Source organism: Nyctibius grandis, chromosome 4 (genome assembly GCF_013368605.1).
Source record: "Nyctibius grandis isolate bNycGra1 chromosome 4, bNycGra1.pri, whole genome shotgun sequence".
In the NCBI taxonomy this organism is placed as follows: Eukaryota; Metazoa; Chordata; class Aves; order Nyctibiiformes; family Nyctibiidae; genus Nyctibius; species Nyctibius grandis.
In genome coordinates, this window is record NC_090661.1 from 14,020,812 (window position 1) to 14,046,082 (window position 25,271).

General features: G+C 37.3%; 1 protein-coding gene across 1 annotated transcript in view; it reads left to right on the forward strand.

Moving 5' to 3' along the window:
* The window catches only part of INSC (INSC spindle orientation adaptor protein), a 145,458-nt gene extending 120,948 nt beyond the window's left edge, over window positions 1-24,510 (forward strand). Inside the window, exons 8-13 of the mRNA XM_068399454.1 lie at window positions 5,293-5,464; window positions 7,537-7,715; window positions 18,500-18,566; window positions 21,471-21,626; window positions 22,305-22,381; window positions 24,382-24,510. Of these exons, the coding sequence (XP_068255555.1) occupies window positions 5,293-5,464; window positions 7,537-7,715; window positions 18,500-18,566; window positions 21,471-21,626; window positions 22,305-22,381; window positions 24,382-24,510 (780 nt within the window). The remainder of the gene's footprint in view (window positions 1-5,292; window positions 5,465-7,536; window positions 7,716-18,499; window positions 18,567-21,470; window positions 21,627-22,304; window positions 22,382-24,381) is intronic.
* Window positions 24,511-25,271: the final 761 nt, after the last annotated feature.

A 25,271-nucleotide genomic window follows, 5' to 3' on the forward strand; every position in this document is an offset into this window, starting at 1 on the left:
AAATGACTTATTCTCTATTACCTCTTTGACACTGTACTTTTTATCTGCAACAAGCTTAGAGCATCTCTGAGTGCCAAAGAACATGCACTGTGAGATGACTGCTTGACTGGTTTCCCTAGATTTCATCGGGAGAAAAGGTTTACAAACTATTTATTCTTTCACTCCTAATCAGCCTGGAATAAGTAACTTGTTGTTTCATCTTGCTCTGCAGTTTGTTTCTTCCTGCAGCATGGCTGCAAGGTTGCTTCTTTAGGCCTTGCCACATTTAATGCATCCTTCAAGCTGATACAGCCAACTGCCTCCTTTTTTTTTTTTGAGAGAAAGTTAAGATACTTTTTTTTCATGCCATATAACAATATTCCTCATATAGATCAGATCACCTTCACACTGCCCCTTGATGGCTAAACACAAGGAAGAACAAATACCTCTTCATTAGCTTGACCACATTCTGAAGGAGTGACGTTTAAAAGGGAAGCTTTAGTTGAAGTTGCCATGAACCAAAGCACCCACACACAGCCAATTTAGATACAAAGCCAAGGTTATTGCCAGCAGTTTTAAAGCTACTGAGGTGGGAACCACTGAATCTTTATTCAGCCCCACATTATTCTGTAGGATATACAATATGGCTTATAAATTAGGTCCCATGGCCACTGTTGTACAGCAGTAGTTATAAAATTCATTGCAGTTTTGTCCACTGGTCACTGCTGCTGCCATGGAATTGCTGCAGTAGATTTGATTACTTGGAATAGTATTTGTGGACATTTTAATGGCATCACTCTATTAATATATCATCTCACTTTAAAAATAGCTGACCAAATTTTAATCTGGTATAAATCAGCATAGTTCTCAGTTAGTGGAGCTAAGGCAATTTTTATATGCAGAGCACTTGGCAGGGCAACTGTTCAAATATGAAAGATCATTGTGTGCAAGGTAGAATACCTTTTTCCTTTTCCCTTCCTTTCTTTCAACGTAGAAATTAAACAAGACTTGTAGGCCTTTTACAGGTACAGAATAATTTGCAGAAGTTGACACAGGATATACCTCAGCCTTGATGATCAGGAATTCATTTCATGAGTAACAAGTCATCAAAATAACAGTATATGGATTCTGCTGGATGACATTTTTAATGGAGTTTCAGAGTAGTGAAGTGACTTCATGGTTCATGCAATGGTCTCGGGAGTGAAGTAGATTGTGTTCAAAGAATGCTGAGCAGGGTATTCAAACATTTTCTAAATATGATAATTTTTCCTTCCTTCCTTCCTTCCTTCCTTCCTTCCTTCCTTCCTTCCTTCCTTCCTTCCTTCCTTCCTTCCTTCCTTCCTTCCTTCCTTCCTTCCTTCCTTCCTTCCTTCCTTCCTTCCTTCCTTCCTTCCTTCCCTGTCTCCCTCTTCCTCATCCCATAAATTTTAATGTGTTTGGGGTTTTATCCAGCTATGCAGTTTCTATTTAGTCTGCTAATGTTCATGTCTTCACCTATATAGATAACCTGTCCTAGCTTCAAGTTGGAGGTGCTAATACACAGCATGTGTGAAAGGATAAACACAACTCTGATCTGTCAGTTCTTGACTCTTTGATACAGCCTCTCCTTTTGAAATTATCCTCTACTCTCCTGGAAAGGTTGAGACAATGTTTAAGAAGTAATCCCCTTTGTGATTTTGTTTCCACATTTGCTGTCTTATATTTGGATCTCAACATCTCCCTTCCAATCTTCCTTTTAAACCACTTTGAAACCTGCTGGTGCTGCTTAACAGAAGCACACGGTTGTAGGCTGATAGTGTCATTCATGGATTTGACAGTGGGAAACCAGCCAATGGCCTGTAAGGCTTTCCAATCTCAGCAAGATGACTTGGGAGATCAATTTAGAGAATGCAAAAAAAACCTCTGAGAAAGTTTACCAATATGTAGGGATCATCTGAGTGTTAAAAGTGGGCAAACAGGAATGTTAGAGAAAATCATAGTATGAGAAAAAGCCTTCAGCAGCATTTTATACAAATGAAGACAGGCATTATTAAAAAAGAAGGCAATGGGTCTTGGTTCCTGGAGTGGCATGGAAAGCCTCTCTTGAACCTCCTTGTGGAAAGCAGAGAGTTGAGACTGCTGTTGTGTGTAGTATTTCAAATCATGAAGTCATCAATGCAATTCATCCCAAATTCTGTATTGGTATCTTTAACAGATGCCTAGTTTTATTTAATATTTTTAGGAGGAAGAACAGGTATACTGAAGAAAAAAGAGGGCTGCCCCAGAACTCATTCATTCCTGTTGCAGAGAAAAGAAATTATTTCCTTTCTGAAGACTTGATCTATGCAGTAAAGCGGTCATGTATTTATTTTGTCGCTTGGATTAAGTTTCTATAGCAGGTCTATGCTCATAAGGATGTAAGTTCCTGGAATTTTTCCAGTTATCAATACTGAAATATTAGTGATCAAGCATTTACTGAACGCCATTCCTCAAATGCAGGGTCTCTACAGCATCTTGTTGCATTCATGAAATTCATTTGTTTGCATTATCTGGCTAACTGGTTCTTTTGTATTGCCAAGGTGATGAACAGGTTTGACATCTAGCAGATTACTTCACCAAAATGAAACAGAAAACAGGGCAGCCATCCAAAGTTCCTTTCAGTGTGAAAGCTAATTATAAAAATGCTTTGAGCAGCAATTTCTTTTTGGATGTTAAAGTGCTTTTATTAGATTGTTCCCCTGTCATTTTAAAATTTATTGCTAGACACTTATAAATGGGGTTGCCTGCTGGAGTAGAATTATTTTATTTTCTATATTTAAGATGGGAGACAAAAGTGTATAGAGCAAATTTTAGGCTGAATTTGTTAGTATTTTACACGATTCTGAATAAAAAGGAGACAAGCTAACTAGTGCTGGCTTTCATGGATCCAGAATATGTGTTTTCTCTTTATGCTGAATAAAAACATATATCCACTTCTGTTTACCGTTCAGCAACTCCCAATTTCCAAAAACAATTACTTAGCAGATAAAAAAAATCAAATATGTAATTTGAGAGTTGAGTACAGCCCCTGTATTGTTAGAAGCTTGTATTTTATAATGTTAGACATAAACAATCAGTGGTGATAGAAAAATATAACCATGTGCTTATACCTGTCTTTCACAAGCCATTACTTGTTCTAAACTACTCTAAAGTCATTTTGTTGAGGTCATTGAATAAGAGTTGGCCAAGTGAATTTTAACCAGTAAATTTAGAGCTGAAGAGTGCTGTATCCTGTTACCAGATCTTAAAAGAAGTTTCTTGTGAAGCATTTTTTGAATGCCTTGGAATATATTTAACTTTTTATACTGACTGTTGTTATTAGCATCCTTTGGACCCCAGACAAGGTGTGATCTGGGAAGGTTTCAAGGTGACAAAGTTGGGGGTTTTTGCATATGATATTGTCTAGCACACTTTGGCTACTAAATCATCTTGTGAGGACATATATTAATTCTTGACACTGAGATCTATTAATATATCTTGAAGCCAAGTGAATTATGTGAATCTGCTGTTTCAAGCTGTAGAATTCTGCCATAACCAGGAGGAAATATTTTGCTGTAGGTAGATTAATGTTGAAAGCTTGTCAAGAAAAAGTTTAGTGTTGAAAATTTATTCTTCCTCTTCTTGCCAGTACTTGAGCTTCTATACTAAATCCCATTCGTAATCTGAGGAAAAATAGAGATATAATTTCTTTTGTATTTATCTATGTTATTAGAGTTCCAATGATATAGTCTATTGCCTATTAAAAAGTGCATCCCAATGAATGATCTTCCAGAGGGTAATTTTTGCTCCCATCAATCTGAGAGCTTTTCTTGCAAAATACAGTAACTGTCAGTGCTTATCAAATAATTTAATTCATGCCTATTGCAGGATAAGTAATTAAGATAACTCAACATTCTGTATTAATAAATAACAAAAATGCGAATAAAAGATTTGCTAAATACCCATTGTGGAGATAATGGATAGGACTTAACATGTATGTTCTGAGGAGCTTCGAATAGACAGAGAATGCAGTCTGAACAACAGACCTAAGAGTGAGTCTGGGTGAGTGTACAACACAAATGTGGGTTTGTTTTTGTTTGACTGTTAAAGTATATTTCGGTGCTAAGTCTTCACAGCTCCTCTTGGTATCTAGTAAGTGTCCAAGCAACATAGAAGGCAATAGATGCCACAGTTTTTCAGAACTTCAAACAAATAAATAAATAAGGCCAGTTTTTAAAACAGTTACCCAGTGAAGTTTGTAAAAGCTCTGATCATTTGTAAGCTGTCCCTATAGTTACATTAGTTTCATTATATAAAGATTTTAATTAGTGAATTTATGGGGATTTGACATAAACATGTCCGTAATTACATAAATCTTCATGCTCTGTCCCCTCTAAGCCCATCTACCTACCTGCTTGACAATGTGATGAATTATTCAGGGATTGTTAAACGGGGAGAAACACAGTCCTGTTAATTTGAAAGTCACAGATTACATCCTTGTCTACAGAGAACCTTCCTTTGCTGGCTTTGGTTGTTAACAGATGCTGTGTTTCTGCAGCTTAAGCTATCCCACTGGCTATGCTGTGTTGCAGTCTTTCAATGTGTCAATGGGTCCCCTGTAACTCAGAGCAAGTTCTGCTATTATCATGTATCTGCCTAAACTGTGTAAGGAATGAGCTTAGAACACTTCAGGCACTCTAAAAGCATAAACCTATGTACATTTTATTCCTTTTTCTATTTCTCTTCCAAGTAAGCAAGGGATATATGGACCTAGCTTTAATGTGAGAGCTGTGCAAACCCATCAGGTGCAGTTTGGCCAGGGTCTCTCCTTAATAGTATTTTTTGATCCTGCATTGGCGTTGTGACAAATTCAGAAAAAAAGTGGCAAAAAATATGTCTGTGAAGAACACTCAGGCTTGAGTCTCACAGTGGGACACACTCAGACAAGAGCTTAAATGAGGCTCTGGCATAGCAGCACTTAGCATTTGCTTATCAGAGCTTATTTTTGGATTAATGTATAACTTGAGACATCTGTCAGAAAAGACATGTTTGTTTGACCAAAATCAATTCAGCAGAAATATTAAGGGAGAAAGGAAATGCAAGACTTTTTTTCTGGTCAACAAACTTTCATGCTGAACTCATTTGTATTTGCTAAATTGAAACTTCTTGTGTCATAAATGCCACCAAGTTTAAGTCATTTTTGAAAATAAACTGAGTAGCTTAGCCACAGCCAAGAAAAGAGAACTGTAAACCCATCTTTGGTTGCAAAAATATTTCCTGGAGTATTTCCAACATATACCTATTGTTTTTCCATAGGTTGACGGGATACTGTGCCTGGCTGACATTCTTACTGATAACACCCATTCTGAAGCTACTCATGCAGAAGCAGCGGCAGTAATTGCACAGATCACAGCTCCACATCTCACGTTCACTCAGCATCTCAGTAGCTTTCTGGAAAACATGGAAGAAATTGTAACAGCACTTGTCAGTAAGTTCTTTATGGGACTTCCCAGTTAAAATGACAGGTTGGGGTAGGACTCTCATTAGAAATATTCCCTAAATAATATTTGCCATTCTTTCCTTAACAGATGAAAGAACTCAGTCATTTTTAATTCTGAATCAGTGCATTCTGCAATTACATAATATTTTTTACTTCAGTCCATATTTGAATAGAATTTATGCATATTTGTCAAAGTAATATCTGGGTGAAATTCTACCATTAGAGCCACAGAAAAAACTCAGCAAATTATCGTCTTGTCCCATGTTTGTCTGTAAAAGAGCGGTTTCTAATAGTTGCTAACTTTTATGCCTGTTTTATTTTCTAAACTTACTAGAACTCAGGCTCACCACTGCATCTAAATTCGTATGATACTTCAGAGGAAAAGCACAGTATAGTATAATCTATGGGCGTTGTTACAAGAAAATAAAAGATCTTTTTTATCTAGGCTTCTGATCCATGGTAAAATGAGGCAAAGGTAACAGCAAGCTTTTCCTTAACCTGGGTCAGTGAGGACACTTCAGAAAAATAAGATGATATTTCTCATGACTTTCTAAAGAGAGGAATTTCTTACTTCTGGCACTGTGATCCATCCCTGTCAAATACCAGAAGCTTTCAGTCAGGCATTCTCTTCCTCTCTCTGATCTGGAAATTCAGTTTCCCAGAGCTGCATGTCAGAAAACACAGTTTGGGTCATCTAGTTTGATGTCTCATGTATAATAGATCAATACATCTGGATATTTCTCTGTTGATACCAATGGTTACAGTTAAACTACAGTACTTCAATTTTCATGCGTGGGTTTTTTTTTTGTTTTGTTTTGGGGTTTGTTTGTTTGTTTGTTTGTTTGTTTTAAAATAGAACAAGAAAAGAGTATAGTAGTGCTAGTGCTTGAGGATTCTGCAGTGACTGGGAATTATCTGAGATGTATTTAGGCATTCTTAGATACGCGCAAACAGAACTAGTGCTGCAGAAATCAACGAAACAAATTTATTCCTGATGATCAGACTGTCCAGCAACAAATATTAAAGGTTCTGCTCTGAACCTGCCCTGAATCCAGTGGGTGGAATTAACCTGTGTTGAGCCTGGTTCTGCTGTAGCTAGACTGCTAGTGGCATCTGACCTGATTTATTTAAGATGATTTTCCAGATTATTACAGTGTACCACTGCCGAGGGACAATCTGAACAGCCTATCCAGAAGATATTAGCAGGTGGATCATTTCCCCGATTGTCCCTGTTTAAGTTCCACAGGAATTTTAGTACTATATACTCTGCCCAAGAAATGTGAGCATTAAAAATAGAACAGGTATAACTTTGGAAGAGCCCTTTCAGTAATCACACACCAGTTTCCTTGTAATATTTATAACTCAGTAACTGAATTACTGTAATATGTTTAATTTTTAAACCATGCTGAAATCCAATTGCCAGGTGATTCAGATCTTAGTTAAAATACACATGTGCAAGGAATTAAAAAGGAGCTGTGTCTTCATCACTTCCTATTGAAGCTGGAAAATATGCAAGGTGATCTTTGACTATAGAGAAATACGTTTAGAGATAGGCAACAGGTATATGTATCTTGTTCTAAAGAACAGGATATATTGCAGAATTATTCTCTTATGGGTCAGTTACTGTTAGCCTTCTGCCTCCTGTATTTCATTTTAGTTAGTTATATCAGGCTTTATGTTGAACAACATTCAGTGGAATATTCCCTGTAGAATGGTGTACTAGGTAGACCATCTCATTAATTAGATGAATATTAGAAACCCTTGATGTCTAGGTTCATATTTACCATTTTTCCCTGCTTTTGTGTTTCAAATGAAGGTGCCTAATGTTAATATCACCTATAAAGCACCTGAACAATGTGACATATTATATAATCGACAAAATTAAGATGATTTTCTTTGGTGTTTTTTTTTGTTTTTTATCTTGATGATTATGAACTTGGTCTTAGATACTAATATTACTAATGCAAGTTGCAGGTGCTTAAATATTGCTTTGAAACACCTAACCATGTTTTTTGCAATGAAGGAATGACTTCTCTTCAACTTCTTTTCTGCATTCCTAGAACTGTGCCAAGAAGCCTCATCTGGTGAAGTTTTCCTTCTGGCTTCGGCAGCTCTTGCCAATATTACTTTCTTTGATACCATGGCTTGTGAAATATTGCTCCAGTTAAATGCAATGAAGATTCTTCTAGCGGCATGTTCAGACAAACACATAGTGGATACTCCATATTCCCGAGATCAGGTGAGCGGTTTCTCAGCAAGATGCTGTCTGAGCACATTTGTGTAAAAGTCCACAGGTTTCAGCTCTATGTCTGTTTTGACACAGTCAAACCTAAGTTGCTTTCATGTCTTCCATTCTTGGTTCTTTTCAATATACAGCTCTTTCTTTATCTGCTTCTGTTTCTTTTTACTAAGAGCATTATGAAATACGACAGCTTTTAATGTGATTTTGAAAAAAAAAAAAAAGGCGAAGTTCCATATTTCTAAGATACTAGAATTTTTTTTTCATCATGAAGATGGCCGAACAGTGGCACAGAGGCCCAGAGAGGCTGTGGAATCTCCATCTTTGGAGGTATTAAAAACTTGACTGGATAGAGCTTTGAGGAAAATAAGATATATATGGAGACTGCAGCCTAAATATACAATTTTTAGTTCAGATGAATTAGCTCCAAAAGCTGAATAAGGATCTGATCCTCAGCCATTGACGTCGGTGTGCTTTGGGTCAATTCCGTACTGCATGGTAGATGGTTTGCAAGTTTTACTGGCAAATACTGATGATGTGCTTTTGCATTTCCCTTTCTTTTCCACCAGTGATTTTAGTAAAGAGACACAGAAAATTAAAAGCCTGTGGTAATGCACAGATGAAGTCAGAGTGAATTCTTTTGTTCCTCTTAGATACTGCCATGCAATGGCATGTGCTGCAGAGGCACTGCTAATTTGGCACCTCAGTGATGAATTTCACCTCAGCAGAGTAACAAGTATGAAGCTTGAGGGTTTCAGTAGCTATTACTAAGGGTTGGAGGTTGCCAGTCAGCTCTGTTAACCTACTTCTGTTTATGAGACATTGTGAATGTAACTAAAAGTCCATAATTCAGGCCTCACAAGCCCCATCCCCTTCCCACCCCTGAAGTAGCCAAAAGATGATTTATGGTAGACTTGGGATATGCACTGCCATAGCAAACTCTGTGTACCCTTCAACAGGAGCCAGGCCATGGAAATCAAGGTACAAGGGACCTTAGAAACTGAGTCTTGGTGTTGTAGAGGGGTTACTAGGGCTGCTTTAGCTTATATTAATAGCACTCAGTAGTTTTCCAGCTTAGGAGTGTTTATGAAAAGATGGAGTTAAGCTACAATTACTATATTGCTCTTTGGGCAAAGTCAAGAACATCAGCTGTGGTGTCTGACATGGCTGTATACTATTATTACATATGTACAATTCTTCATGTTCTTTTTTTATTCCTCCTGTATGCTCTCATAGTTTTGACTTCCTTATTTATCTATGCCCTCATCTTAGTTGTGAGTTTGCAGTTTGCTCTGTGGGTAGCATAGCAAGCCCCATCTTTGTATGAAGAAGGCAGACACTTAAAGAAATATTTATGACTTTATTAGGTAACAGACCAGTTCCAGGCCTTTTGCAGCTTGCAGGATACCTCATTAGCTAGAGGAACAGAGAACTGAATGGCTTCCTTCCAAGAACTGAGGAGATTTCATCCCCAATAACCTCTTACATTCCTTCTTGGAATGAAAAACTACATCAGAAAGGTGGGATGTTTTCTGTGGTGTGCTGCAGTACATTTCTGAGCTGACTCCTTGTTATTTCTCAGCAATGGGGACTATAAAATCCTACCTTGTGTTGTTCTTTTACTGAGCACCTGATGCTCAGGTGGAATCTGAGTGCTGCTCATCTTGTGTTTAAGAGCTGTCAGCATGGCTAGTCAAGCAGTTTTGGTAATGCAACAGCCTTAAGAGAACTCTTCCTTTGAATTACTGAACAAGCGCGTGTTTGAGTAGATCACTCACCTTTCAAATGGGTAGTTGTCTCAGTGTTATATTTGGGGGGGGGGAACGGTGTCTGCCAATCATGACACTTTTATGGAATATTTTGTGAAACTACACTCAGCTAGAGAGAAAAGCAACACTACAATAGTATATTTTATAAGGGTATTCTAAATTGCCATTTTGGCTTTTGATATATATACTTTAATTCCTTTTAGGTACATAATATAGTCACTAACTTTTCCCATTAAATATGTAGTGTTATGTCCTAGCTAGTAGTCATCTGCCTAAGAACATGTAGATTAAAGTTGAGTAGGTTTGGAAATTTTTTATCCAAGGTTTTATTTTGGAATATGCAACCACTCTGGAATATATTTTTATGGACTAATGTCCAATCTGTATGATCAGGTCATCCTGGACAGTAAAATAGATGAATTAGAATTAAGCTATACTAAATGTTGAAACAATTAAACAAAGTAAGAATATGATTCATAGCAAACACAACAAAATATGGTCTAATTATCATAAAATGTTATAAAAGAGCCCCTCAAACTTAAATGCCCTGTTTTTCATACAGAGCTTTAATTTAAGTAACACAATTATCTTGTAGATAACTACCCAGTATTTCTAAATACATTGATACTTTAACATTACTGCTGATTTAAGAAAATTGTAATTTGCTAAAATAGACTGAAGCATGTTCAATGTAAGCCAAAAATGGGAGAAAGATGGCTGAAATGCAAGAAAGGAACAGTGAGTTTTGTTTTCATTTGTGCCATTTATCTCATCTTAAAGTCACAGTATGTCCTTCTATACAGCCTTTCTAAGGACATCTAGCACTGATTAGTTATCACCCTCCATGATGGTATAAATAAATAACACTCTGCCCAGGAGCTGGATGTCGGATGCATTGTGTGTTGCCTGCAGAAACTATTTTCCTGCACAAGCACCTCTAAAAGTGTTCTGTCTTTTGACTTCGAAAAAGCTTTTGTGTGCAAATGATAACAAATTTCTCCTGCCTTCACTACCTGAAAACCAGCCTCTTTCCTCTTTCATTTCCCAGGCAGTGTTACATTAGGTCAGGTAAGTAATCTAGAACTGCGTGCTGGACTTAACGATAAACAAGATAATCACTGTCCATTTTATAGAAGCATGTATTGCTTCTGGAACCAGCAGTATTACATTGAAATTGCCTAGTTTTATAACAAAATACTTTGTATTAGAGTTGTCAGATAAAGTGGTAATTTTCAGATACCTTAGCCTCTAGTTTTGCGTCAAAATGGATATGAATTTGCTATGTTTTTTTTTTTTGCTGCAGATACTTATTTTCTGGATAGTAGGGGTTTTTTTGTCAAAGGAGCATCAAAATATCCCTTCAGAAGGCTTCATGCTTAAATTCAGCACTGTAATGTATACACTCAGATGTCTTAATGGAGTTTATTACTGTCAGAAGAAGGGTTTAGCCCAAACTCTTATCATTCAGGGCCTTCTTGACTTTAGCCATCATCTTAGACTCTACATAGAAAAATATGAAATATGTATGTTTGTGCACAGTATGTTTATGTATAATAAAATTTTTCTCTCTGCATTCCCACTTGTCTCTTCAGTGTTGCTCATATTCTCACCTTACCTGTGACGTTGTGGAGGTACAGTCTAACAGCTTCTGATCTTCTGTTATTCAGGGAGACAAAGAATGAATGTGCAGTGAACACATGAATTTTAAAGTGGTTATTTCTAGGTCTAAAATCAGTGAATTATGTTTCAAAAAAGTTTGAGGCGGAGAAAGACTTTTAAGTTGGAAAGAGAAAATAGAAAAGGTTGCTCCTTTTTTTTTCTGCTAAATTCTTTCATGTTTTCTTGGTGTTTGGGAGATGCTGCAGGCTCTGAAGCTGAGACCTCCTCTCTCGTTTAAGATTTGAAACCTTCAATACTATTCTTCCTCTAGGTTCCACATCCTTTTCTCTGCCTTCCATTTTTTTTCAGGGCATTTGCATTTTCCTTTTGTTGCCGTTCCCCCCCGTTTTTTTCTCTTACATGGGAGATTGTAGGGTCAAAAGGAGAGCAGAGACAGATGTTACTTTAACATAAAGAAGTTTTGATTTTTAAATGTTGCCTAGCACCCAGTGAAAGACTTTGAGAGCAATGTTTTTAACAAGAAGAATATTAACAGGTCTTTTAGACTTTTGAAAATCCCTGCCTGGATGAAAGGAGTTTGCACTACTACTTCTCAATCCAAGTTTCTTGAATACTGGGGAATTTATTACTCCTTGCCAACTGTTTTTTATTTCTGCTTCTTGTCATGAAGACTGTGAGATTCCTGACTCCATTTTGTGAAGTTGCTGTCCAAATTTTCCCATATATATGGAAGCTAGTATGGGCTAACAAGAAGAGGGAGCTTGAAGTAGAATTTGAGCAGTACAGTGCATGTTAGGTGCCTGTCTTCCTTACATCTGAAAAGAAATATTAGACAAAATCATTGCTGGTCAGGGGGAAGGCAGTTGATGAGAGAGTCCCCATTTATACTTTTTAAAGCTCTCTTCTTGGAGCAAAAGAAGTATGGAAGGAGGAGCTGCCTCTCCCCATTGGATCAGAAGAGGAATACCCCCTCCACTGCTGAGCCATCGGCTCGTCTTTCCCAAAGAAATGCATGTGATACCCTGGGACTCAATCACCCATGGCATGGTACAAAAGAAGCCAGTGACAGGGCTAGGAGTAAAGCTTGGTGGTCTGCCTCTGTCAGACCTAAGCTTCCTGTATAGTCGTTGAAAATTATTTTCGAGATCAGCTGCAAGTAATTTTTAGCAGTCCCAAATGGTTCGACTGTATGCTGACACATCCTTTCTGCAGTTCGACACACTTTTGTAGATTTGCATACTGTGGGTAAAAATGCAACACAAAGCCTTTACATAAGGACAACTAGGTTATAAAAGGGTATCTGCATAGTTTTCTTGCACAGGTCTTCATTAATATCCAGCTCTGGTGTTAGTATAATGATGACTAGATGCGTGGTTAGAATTGCCTTCCTTCTCAGTGTTCTGGCTGTGAACTGTAGTTGGTAAACTATACACTAAAATTGTGTGATCCTTTCCAGTATTGACTAGATCACACTGAGAAAACATGTTTTCAACTAATATAGCTAGAAAGAGACGTGATAAATTACATAATTTATCTAAAGAACCTTAAGAAATTAAACAAGACACAAGACTGCCAATAACAGATGCAAAAATGAAAATTAGGCCAAAAGTTACATGACTGTGTGTGAACTTTAACCATGTCATTATATCATTGATATCCTAATTAGTTTTCTGTGTGAGACTGTAATCACTTCCCTGGTGTCCTTTCTTTCTTTTTAACTGGTTATCTCTGTCTTTGCATATACATTTGAACAATATAAAAACATAAGTAACAGTATTGACTGGCATTATGTGGTCAGTGTTATGGATTGTTACATTTCAGGGGCCCAACACCGACTGTCTCTCTTAAACACTAGATCTTTTTGAGACAAAATGCCTGTTTAGTTGCAGTTCTGCCCTTCACATTTAGATTTGATGCAGGATAAGACAATGTGCTCCCACTTGCAAAGAAAGAGGTTCAGTTGGAAGAGTAAAATCAGCTCAGTTGAAGAACTCTGCTATTCTTTGCTAGCTTAGTGTGGTGAGGTTTTTATTCCTGGGATCAATTCCTATGCTGCTCTGATTTTGAAGAAGCAATTTAACTTCTCAGCATTTTTGTTTAATCATCTGTAAAGTTGGGCAGACATTGCACTTACTCAATGTAAAGTCTCTCTAGAGGAAACGTGCTATGTCAGCACAATTCATTGCAGTTTTTATTTTCTGCCCTTGCCTGCCAGGTTCACAGTATAATCAGGCTGGTGCTGGGCTGTTTACTGCAGAAACTATAAGTAAGAGACTTTGCTGCAGGCTGTACCAATCATAAAGCTGTAAGTCAGAGATGGTTATGTATGCATTTTGCTGAATTTGTAATCTTCTTGTCTTCAGTCCTTCAGGAAATGAGGTAGTGGATTTTGAAGAGCCTCTGAGTTTTGCCACTGATCTTTTTTTTCCAAAACAGAATTACTGCCTAGGTGAAGGTTGTGATTTCAGTCTTGGTTCTGAGCAGGTGAGCTCATAAACAGTGTTTCTACAGATTACAGTTTCTTGTTTCTTTTTCCTCAAGTAGAAAACTATCACCTTCTAGGACAGGCACCAGAAATTACTTCCTGATCACTCTCCTTGAGTTAGTGGCAGTTGAACTAGTTCTCTGCACTTTCTGCCTCCTCTAAAATGGGAGTAGGTAAGTTTCCTCTCGCATACTCAAACTCTGATTCCAGTTAGACTAGCTAGACAAGCAAAGTTGTTTCCTACAGCTATGCATTGTCTTCGGCAAAATTGTGCTCTGCTCTAGGGAGACCAGATGTCTTAACGTGTCTTTGGTTGATTGAGTCAGTTTCAAAATCTAAGCCGCTTTCTAATACCATGAAAGAAATCTGAGGGATAATTATTTCCCCCTCTCCTGGATTTTCATCTCAAAAATGGAAACTGTGACCTCTGAAGTGAGGGAGAAGACCTCTAGTTCCATCACTATTCTAAAGTCATATGACATGGTTTATGGGACATGCCCATTCACCATGTGACCCATGCAGGATGCATTTCCTATGTGCTTCTTTAAAAGAAAAAATGTGAGAATCTGGTTATTTTGCCTACTCCTTAGCTAGATTAGTCAGCAATATGAAGAAAATAAAAATGTAGCAAAGACATTCTTCATTCCAAAGGGTAAGATTAATTTAGTTTTAGTCTCTCTTGCTCTGCCTCAGCATTCCACAATTATAGTTCCTTGACACAGTCTCAGAGTAGACCTAGACTTTATAAGCAGATCCTGTCTCTAACCGCTATTATTATTTTATGGGGATGTTTGCCTCTTCCAATCAGGTGACAGAAAGACCTATTGATCTGCTTATCTAGGTATATTTATTTATTTTCCGGAAGAAAACTGAATTCCCAACCACAGAAATGGCTATCAGAAGCAATGAGAATTAAGTTTTCTATTTTAAACAATACAATGTCACAGAGAAAATTTCTAGAGGTTTCTTAGCAAATTTTTTGCTGGCAATAAATAGTATCCCGAAAGGTTTTTCTACTTGAAGTAGTGCCTGTTCTTGACCCCTGCTGTATGTACTCTTTTGCTGTCTCCCTGTGGATTGATCTTGAATTGTGAAGTTCAGATTTTTTAACTTATATTTAGAAACAAAGACTCCATCTTGCTTCTCATTAGTTGTCAGATGCCCCTTTCTTTCTGAAGATGAGCACCTGGATCTTTGCAGACACACTCTGATTTATCCTTGTCATTTATTTGAATGAGTTACAAAATACACCTATAAAATGTAGCAAAAATTAATTTTACTTAGGAATGAATCAGCCTTAAAGGAGTAATTAGCTATGAAAATTAGCAATTCGGTATTGATCTACTTTGTCATTCAATTAAATTACTTGCTAATTCTCATTTTGAGCTTGCATCTTTCTATTTATGTTTGGACTGTCAATAAAAGCTTACTGAACAGTGTGCCTTTATTATCAATAAAGGTATATTAGCATCACATCTTCTACCTCTGTAGACACCTCCCTGTTCCCCAAGTGAGGTAAATGACCCTCAAATGTGGAAGATATTGCCTCTTTAACAGGCTAAAATGTGTGCTTTCATCTTTCAGATCCTAGTGCATCTTTCTTCCTGAGTAGCTGGTTTCACAATAATGCGAAACACTTTTAGATCATCTTAAAACTGACGTTAAGGGAAAGTTATCAAAGAAGCCTTCTGTTTCTTATGTGCTTCATAGGTTTAAATCTCTTTCTTACCTAAAGCATTTGAGATTTACACTCTCAATGTATGTATCTTAGTTTATAACAAAGCATTTTCATCTAGTTTTCACTTTCGCAGCAAATGTTCAGTACCTTTGTTTACTGACTAATGAAGCATTAGTCACCATTAGTTATTTGGAAGGAAAAGTGTTATTGTAGTGTTAGTGATTACATTTTTTTGGCAGGAGAATTTCCAAGCTGGCTGTTGTTCTTCAACAAGTTTTGAACATTCTATGATTCTATTCTATGATTCTATGAAAACCTCTGTCAATCTTTGCTTAATAACACATCTGCAGATTCCACATATCATGATATCACTAGGGTACTGGAATTTGTGGGTGGCTTCAGCACAGGCTTTCTGTATGGTGTGACAGCACTGGCAGATGACCAGAGCTCATGTGTCCTGTCTTCAGGATATCCTCTTTTTTTTTACATTGAGCTGACTACAACTTCATTGCACAGCTTAGGAATCCAGAAAAATTGCAAGAATCGTAAATTGTCTCAGGTGCCAGTCCTTTATAATCTTGGAGTGTAATCTTTTACAAGAAATGTCTTGAACAATTAATGAAATTGGTACTAAATATTGCAGTTGAACTGTAGAGATTCTATGTTAACTATTTTCAAGTCTGTCAATTCTTTCAAAATTATTTCAATTCTGAAAGAGGTTTTGGTATCTATTTTTTCCAGTAATTTTCATCTATTTTCCTGGTGGAAATGAGGCTTAGGCAGTCACTTCTGTCTATATCTGTTTGTGTGCTCCATGTCTCACAATAACATCTGAACTGGTTTGCCGATTCAACAGGACTTCACAGTTATTTTTGAGACCAGCTAAGGCTTTATGACATTTGCAGCCAGATAATGGGAAAAGAGAGGCTAAGATAAAGACTGCAGCATGAGCCTATGTATGAGTAGACAAAAAAAATTACAGTGGGAGAGATGCCACTGGAAAAATTCTGCTTATGGTTTGTGATCAACTGTAAATCCAAAAGAAATGAGGCTTCATTAATACCAGTGCTCATGGAAGTGTTGCTTTTCAAAGCAAATTCAGTCTACATTTAAGTTTGTGTTTTCCTCTAGAGAGTTCATCTTTAGTATTAAACTTCCTTGAACTTTGGTCTGTATTACAGAGGAAATTTTCATGTAAGCTGCATGCATACTGAATTTTAAAATAGGCAAGTACAGGGGAAATATAGCATTTAAAGTCAACTCTTTTTTCAGCTTGCCTATTACGTGTTTACGTCATGCTATTTCGTGTTACATTGTTTACGTCACAGGAAAATGTGACTGTTTGGGGGAAAGAAAAATCTACCCATATGGAGTGAGCTAATCTATAGTTTAACTGCCTTTTAAGTCCTACTAAGATTTTAAAAGGTAATGTAGGTAGAACTTGACAGGTATTGATGATAAGGGTCTTTTATAAACCCCTCTGGAGAAGGTTACATATCAACCCATTAGGCTAGTTCATAAATACATTGCAGAATAATCAACGCAAAGGAAGTATAGATATAACCTCACATAATTTTTGGTGTCAAAAGATACACACAAAATATTTTTATGTATGAAAATACTTATTAGACAAAATAACTTGAAGCAGTGGAATAATTGGCACGTATTCAAATTGCGGTTAATTGAATTCTTCATCTGTGGCTTAGAGAGCCACATGGGGTACAGGCTCTGCATAGAGGAAGCAATTTTCATTAACAGGATATAATTTAGAATGAGAAAACATATACACTCTGCCTGAAACACAGTTAATAATTAATGTGGAATAAATACATAGACATATACTGAGTTACCATATTTCTACCTGTCACTCTTTAGAGTTTCAGCAACTCATTTGCATCCTAAGTAAGTATATTTATTCAGAGAGATGACACTGTAACACTACCTTCAAAAGTGGAAGACCTTTATGTCACAGCATCATAAGTGAGTCATCCTTGTTATCAAAACGGCAAAGTGAGATCAGAATGGTGATTTGATCTCATGCCTACTTACATCTAAGAAGTTTGCTTGTTTGTGAACTGACACTGTACTGTTAAAAAGCCGATAACCAGTTCTCAAATTGATCGTTATTTTTGAGGCTGATCAGTTTTTCTCACTAGAATAGAGAAAATAAAAACCTCTTAAGAAATAATATTATTTCTATTTTGTATTCTAACGATCTATACTATTTATTATTTGGTCACTCACATATGCTGTTAATATTGAGATGTGTTTGCATGCAGAAAGCAAATTATTTGAAGGCTAAAGTAAGAAAGAATATCTTGCAGGATATATGAGAGAAAGTGTATGATATCAGTGAAGGGACTGGGTGATGACTGAAAGCCAACAGCTCCACATGATCCACTCTCTGTGAATGGGTTGCTGCATCACTTTAAGCAAGCTGAGTTATACCTGGTCTTGAAAACAGTTACTGCTATTTTGGATAAGAAATTCTGTAAATCAGGATCTCGAAGTGTGCTTCTGTTGGTACAAAACCTAATCTTGACCTTAGCTCAGGAAAGGTATAAACGGATTTTTAGTCCAGCTTATTTTGGGAAAGTGCTTTGACACGCACACAACTCATGGCTTCAATAAAACTGAAAAATAATCCTTAAATACTCCCTTGAATCAAGGCTCAAAACTCCAAAACTGTTGCGAGAATTTGTCAACATTTCAGCTGAACCCTGAAGCAGAAAGGTAGCAATAACTTAGTGCTACTGAAGATACACTATGTGCTGGTTCTTAGCCTTTGCTGTGAGCTCTGCCTGAGCTGCAATGTGACTACAGGATTGGTTCCTGAGGGCAGGCAGCTCCTGGCTGAATTCTTTGTAGGACTCGAGGGTTTTTGTCGGTTCGTTGGTTGGTTTTTATAAATTTATCTTCCTAATTCTACTGATTTGACCCCTGAACAAAACTGCTGCATAGAGCTCTATATGACAGACTTTTATGCATGAGTATAGGAGTGTGAGAAAAAGAGGTTTTACTTTTCCTGTTGTCTGGATGTCGGTTAGCAGCCATATGTAAAGACCCCTGAGAAATCACAAAGGTGGGAACAGACTGTTCAGCTACAAGAATGCTTTTTAATTTTATTGCGTTTGCCATATTTCTGCCATACTAATTTTATAAACCACAGTGCTATTTAATATTACTGAATTGAAGGGCTATACTTCATATTTCCTTCTCTTTTTAATGACAGGTGGTAACAATATTGGCAAACATGTCTGTCTTGGACCAGTGTGCTTCAGAAATCATTCAAGGAAATGGTATGTATTTTAGCTGAATTATATTCTGTATTTGTTTGTGGAGAGTGTGGGTAGATGGGAAAGGAGTGTTTACAAAGTAAAGGAGAAAGGCTTCACTAATAACACTTCATTTTGTATCCTGTCTCTGCTGGATATTGCATATTGCTGCAGGGTGCAAAATAAGTCCTTGGGCTGGTTCTATGTAACTGAAATAAATTACCACTGCTTTATAGAACTTTACACGTACGACCATACCGCTGAACTTCTCTCTGCATGTGACTTATTCAGAGATACAAAGCAAGGTTGTACAAAGTGTTTAAATGACCTTTATTCTGGTAATTAGATTGTATAGGGTGGCAATTGTTACACATTGAAAGACATCATCTGATACTGAGCCATACATACCTGCATTTTGTGTCACTTTTCCACAGGTATTCAGAAGTGTTATAAATTTTGAAGCATTATGTTTTTATCACTATGCAGCAGTTGCCAGGTTTTTTCCCACACTTCTTTAGATATCATTTTATGAGAAATTCATTATGTTGAAAAAACCCTAGGTGTTATAGGCCCACCAGAAGTCTGAGAAGTTAGGTTAATAATTCTGTGGATAAGGATACAGGAAGATGTAACTGCCTTATTAATACACCTACCAGCAAATTCATGGTCAAGCAATATAGTAAGACAGTTGTTTTTTCATTGTGTTTTTGTGTGTTTTTTTTTTTTTTGTGGGAGAGATTAAATTTCAGTGAAGCCTCACATATATTGCTTTTTCTGTCCTAGGAATATCCCTTCCACACTTTTTTAATTAAAGTTTGGGTAGGAGTGGTTGGAGTTTGGATACATTTGAATCTCAGACATGGCTGATTGTAGGTGGGAAAAGGGGTTTCAGAAAGCATCTACACAGAAGCAGGTCTTGAAATGGAATTGGCCAATTCCTACGTAAAACTGGATTTAGATGTTTCTTGCATTTCAGTGGAAAATGTGAGCTCTGTGCACAGAAATATGACTGGCAAGGATCAGGCACAACTGATTTACTTGGTGTGATCCATGTGTGCACACAGGTAGCGTGCATTTGAAGTCCTTGCCAAGGTGGATAGGTGTTGCAGTTTGAGACCAAATGACAATGTGGAGGTTGAATGGATCTGGATACTGAAGCAATTTAATGACAGATAAAGGCAATTTTACAAATTACCTGACTTCCCTGTCCCATGCAGAAGACAGTGCAGTGAGGGGGAGAAGAAAGGCAGGTTAGCACGGTGGTTTCTTATATGACCTTGTTGCGTGGGAGTGATGGGGCAGTCCCAGAAAGAGACTGGTCAGGTCCACGTGGTGGTTCCTGCCATGCTCCTGGTCCAAGTTCCCTGTGTTCCTGGAGGTTGGAGAGGTGGTCCTGGACCTCTTGGTGCAGGCACATGGGGCTTCCCTACCCAGAGTCTTTTCTAGAAACCCCTGGTAAGACCCTGACATTTCCCAGGACCCTATGTGTCTGTAATTATAGGATTTTTGACAAATCAAAAAGGTGATTTGTCTGTTTGACTTGAGCTGCTGTTTTCTGATTTGCTGTTGTTAGTACTCACAATCCAGATATGCCCTGGAAGCTTTTCACTCCTTTATGATTAACAGATTGGTTACATAGTTTGGCTACCTATTTCCTTGAGCACACCAAAACCTGCTTTGTTGTTTGGGACAGATATTTGATCATATTTCATCTACTTCTACTACAGCAGAAACTTGAGTGTGAAGTTCATGAAATTATACTAACAGCTGTGCCAACTAGGCCTAACTCATGCGAGATACTACAGTAGGTGGAGATGTACATGTGGATTGTCAATCACAATGTGATGAAGTAAGGTTTGTGCATACACTCTGTAATGGAAGTTCACACAGAAGTATTTGCCCCCAGGCTTTTGAGAAGGGGTGACACTCACCTGTGTATAAAGGCTTTTTGTGTCTGCCTAATGTTGTAATAATCAGATGCTGGTCAGTAGCCAGATTCACAAACTGAGAAGGGTCTTTGAATCCTGGAGAGTTTAGATACGTTTTCTTCTCAACTTTGACTTTTTTTGGTATGTTGATTGATTATTATCTAGCTGCATGATTCTGATGCTAATTCTCTTAATTATTTATGTAAATGTTCTAACTGTTAAAATCCTCTGATGCTACCTGAAGTAATCTGAATACCTAATAGCATATGGAGTCTAATAGCACATAATTGCCCTTACATTTAAGATAATCTAGAAAATAGAAATCAGTACAGTCTCATCTGTTTTTGTGCTGCTACAATAAGAATATCAACTCCTACAGGCAACAATAAATTAATGAAACCATTTCCACATGGATGACATTGCCTTTTCTGAAGTGGAGAGTTAGTCGCACTGTAAACTTAGAGAGGCAGAATTTCATCATTTCCCTCATTAAAGGATTCCCCATTCTAAAATACCCTGTGTGAGATGGGAACTTTCAAAGGCTTGCTTAAAAACACATAAACTGAAAAAAAAAGTTTTCCTTTAATTCAAAGGAAAACTTCAGGTAGAGACCTGAAATATGTCACTACAGGTTTTTACATGGGTGATTACCTTCAGGTTAGATTAGAAGGAAATAAAGAATTGCATTTAGTTTCACTGAAATAAATTTGTGAAATCTAAAATACCAACTTGTAGAGGAGTCAAGAAGTTGGAGGAAGGAAGAGTTACTGCATTTTCTAGTTCCAGAAGTTCTGTAGATTCCTAGTGAAGACAAACTTATGCACAGATCAGATGTGCCTGAATGCTGATGGACAAATTGCCGTCCACATTTATGCATTCTTCGTACCCTATTTGGGCAGTGATTGGTCTGTATTTATCTAGCTTGGTTTTTCCCTTTACTTTTTTGGACTGAGTTTTTTTTGTTGGAGAGAGGATAACAATGGCTCTTACATCCTTCTAGGTGTTCAACTTTTAATGGAAATGCTCTTTGAAAAATCATCTTCAGGAAATTCAGCAGAAGTTGCTGCTTGTGAGCGAGTCCAACAGAAATCTGCAGTTACGCTGGCACGACTGAGCCGAGATCCTGAAGTGGCAGATGCAGCCATAAAACTCAGCTGTAAGGATGTATCACTAGCTTAATTGCAGACTGAAAAAGAGGGAGGAACTGCCAGTCATGGAGAAGCTCTTTTTAATTTTTAGTCTCACTTGATTCACTTTATGGAATAGGTTCCCTATACAGTCTGTCCAGAGAATGACTGAGGAGGTTGTGCTAAATGAACCTCTGGCTCATTTCCCAGAGGAACCTGAGGTGCAGTGTCCACTCCACTGTGGCAGACTGTGCCAACTGAGAGTGCTGCCTCCTCCATTCCTTTATGTAAACCCTTGTGCAGAATCCGTCAGTGGCCAGAAAACGTGGATCTCTGCAGGTTCAGATGCGATGAATCTAACGGGAAGCAACATGTTCTTTTGGCTGGAGTTTAGTAAGTGCATGTGGGAGGATTGATAGGGAAGAAATGGAGGTCAGAGTTTCTGCTCTGAAACAGCAATAGTGGGTAAAAACAATGCATTTGTTTGTTTATGCTTTACAACTATTAATTATGACTGCTCTGAACTGCATAGCTCCATGGACAGTCCCTTAAGTATTTGCACTATATCATTTGCATATATCATCTTTGCATTAGAGATCATATCTACTAAGGAAGATAAATATGAAACATCTGATAAAAGACCTCATCTCAAAATAAGGATTTTGTTTTTCTAAATTATTTCTCCTGACACTCTTTTGTGCACTCAGGTATTCCTCGCCTAATTAAACTTTGCAGATCACCTGCTGAAAGAAATAACAGTGATTCTGTTTTAGTGGCATGTCTGGTAGGTACATTTTAATCCTTCTTTCATGCTTATCCTGAAAAATGCAGAAAAAACAGCCCTTTAGACTTCAAAATGCATAAGTATTGCAGGAATGTTTTAAATTCGTGCCAGGGTCTCCCGCTTTTCTCCTTAAACATAATCCTGTGCAGTGTCAATTTTTTTATCCTCTGATTGAAGATTTAAGCACATAAGGAATAATGGCTTCATCTTCACATTATTGAGCACTAAAAAAATTCACTGGAACTCTTCAGAACTTGAGGTTTCAGTAATTCTTAAATTCCATTCTTGGGTGATGCTATGTTTGCTGAAATGAGCCTTGAATCACAGGGGTAGCAGCCCTTTATCTGCACAGGCACATATGTATGGAAATATTTATGTAAAGTGGCCAAAGAGAGGGAAGGAGATTTGTTGCTTTCACTACAATCCATTTTTTTCCATTTGAGTCTCCAAGACAATATAGTGTCCAGCCATGGAGTGGCCAACAGAAGGTTAACACTTTCTCTGCTTAGGAGAAAGATCCCAGCTGCTGGCCCTGCACTGCATGGACTGTGAGCCCCAGCCAGCTGTCGGAGTTGAGTCATTTCACCTAGCACTCTGTGAGAGGAAAGTGCTCTGGGGACATGGGTGAGCTAGGGTTAGGAGATAGGTTTTGGATGAATGAAGACTGAAGAATATTGTTTGACCATGCTTTTTAGTATTAATGTTATTTTAAATGTAAAAGTAAAACTGGGTTATTGCAGCTTTGATTAACAGCATTAACATGTTACCAGCACATCAGAAGTTTTTTTTTCATTAAGCAGGACTCATTCAGGATGAAGAGAGTATGAATGTGAGCATAAGAAATGCTGTGGTTATTCTTCCTACATGCCAAGAAGGCTTGTTAATCTTGTATGGCTAGAGCAGAGGCCACAGAGTGATGGCAGCAAATCAGACTGATTTTTCTGTCGTATTGAAGTGGTGGCTAAACATTCCTTGAATTCATGCCTATCACTTGAGATGTTACCTGCCTGTCTGTCTCAGCAATTCTGCTTCTCCTGATATTTTATTAACTGCCTGATGACACTTTCTGATAAACATGTGGCAAAAATATTGTCCTTGAGACATAAGCTTCTTCAGGCTCTGATAGGTGTTGTCACTAAAGTCTGAGGGCTTGTACTGTTTGGTATTTTTAGCTTGGTTTTTTACTTTTTGTGTATTTTGAAGCAGGCGATTAACTCTTGTGTTAGTGCTGCATTGACAAACAGCACAGAGACAAGCTGATCACAACTATCAGACCTTACTAATAGAAGACAATTTTTTTGTTCTTGAGGAAAGCCAGCCTGCTTTCCAGTTGCATCTGTCATGTCAGGTTGCTAGAAGGTATGTAATTGTTGTATTTTTTTCTCCAGTGAGAAAAACAAGTAGCTTCTTAGAAGGAAAGAGCTTATGAAGATAATAGTAACATCAATGCAATTTGTGTTGTGCAGCCTCATAATTGGAACAACTGGCAGTTTTATTTGTTTCCAAATGGTTTGAACTGTACAGCTTCTTTCTACTACACTAGTATCTAAAATACTTCTGTTATGGGCATTGCATAAAAATTCAGTAGCAGACATTTTCTTAATCAGGTGGCTTATAGTTCTCATAAATAAGACAAAAGCTGAGAGGAGAGTTGAGATACAAAGCAGCAGTGTGAGATGTGCAGCAGATCAGAGATAGGTTTACAGTCAAAGTGCTCTGACTCTCACCTCTGTGTTCTTTAACATCACACTGTCCCTGCTGCTCAAGTCTAAGAGTAATGTGCCCCAAAGGAATTGTCATTTAATAGCTGCATTTGAGGGGAGATTCATCTGACAGATGAAGACAGTAACAAGAGATTAGCCAGGTAGAAGAGTCCATAGACATGCACAGTTCAGTTTTGAGTCTTGGCTATTATTTAGAGATAGTTATAACGGAATCCTGCAATGAAGACTTTGTCAAACCTTAACAGTATTACAATTGTGTTTGTTTTGTTTTTCTAGGCAGCCTTACGGAGACTAGCAGTTATGAGTCCTGATGGACTTGAAGATTCAGATTTTCAGCAGCTAGTAAAGCCCAGACTTGTGGATTCCTTTCTGCTATGCACAAATATGGAAGAGAGCTTTGTATAAATGTGAGCCAAAAACCTTTGAAAAATAATCAAGATGATAGGTATACAATAAGATAATACATATGCAATTGTATTTAGTTTTAGTCCTATTGTTATTTATAACTTATTTATTTTAAAACCATGAACATGTGGTTTGTAGGAGCAAAGAAACAGAAAGGGCAAACTTGCTTCAGTGGTTTGCAAAGGTAATTTTTTATTTTATTTTCCTGCCAAGACATGTCAACAGACCTTATCACTGCAATCTAACAAAATGCTGTTGTCTTGTTTAATATAGTTGAATCAAGGTAACGAAGCCAAGAATTTGGTGCTCTGATACTAATGCTTCTAATAATGTTTCATTGCTGATATTTTTCTACAGTTAGAATATTTTGCAGTTTTTTTAAGAAATGCTTTAGTCTCATGCATTTGCTGTATTACAAGAAAAATAATCCTTAAAGCTGCAAGTATACACTTTGAAATGAAAGGTATGTTACAGTCTGAGTCCAGTTTTTAACTGTTGTTATTTTTTAATAGAATTATGAAAATACATAACTGTGATTAGCTGAGAAAATTTTTCAGAAAATTTAGAAATACTGGCTTGGAATGATGTTAGAGGACACTCTTATGCTGTATAAAGATGTGCTCCATTAGAGGATACATACTTGCAGATAACTCTTTTATTCATATTTACTGACATCTCCTAAAGAAATTGAGAGAATTCTAGAAAAATATTTATGAAATCAAACACACATCATCAATGTGAAGGTTGATAATTTTCCCTCA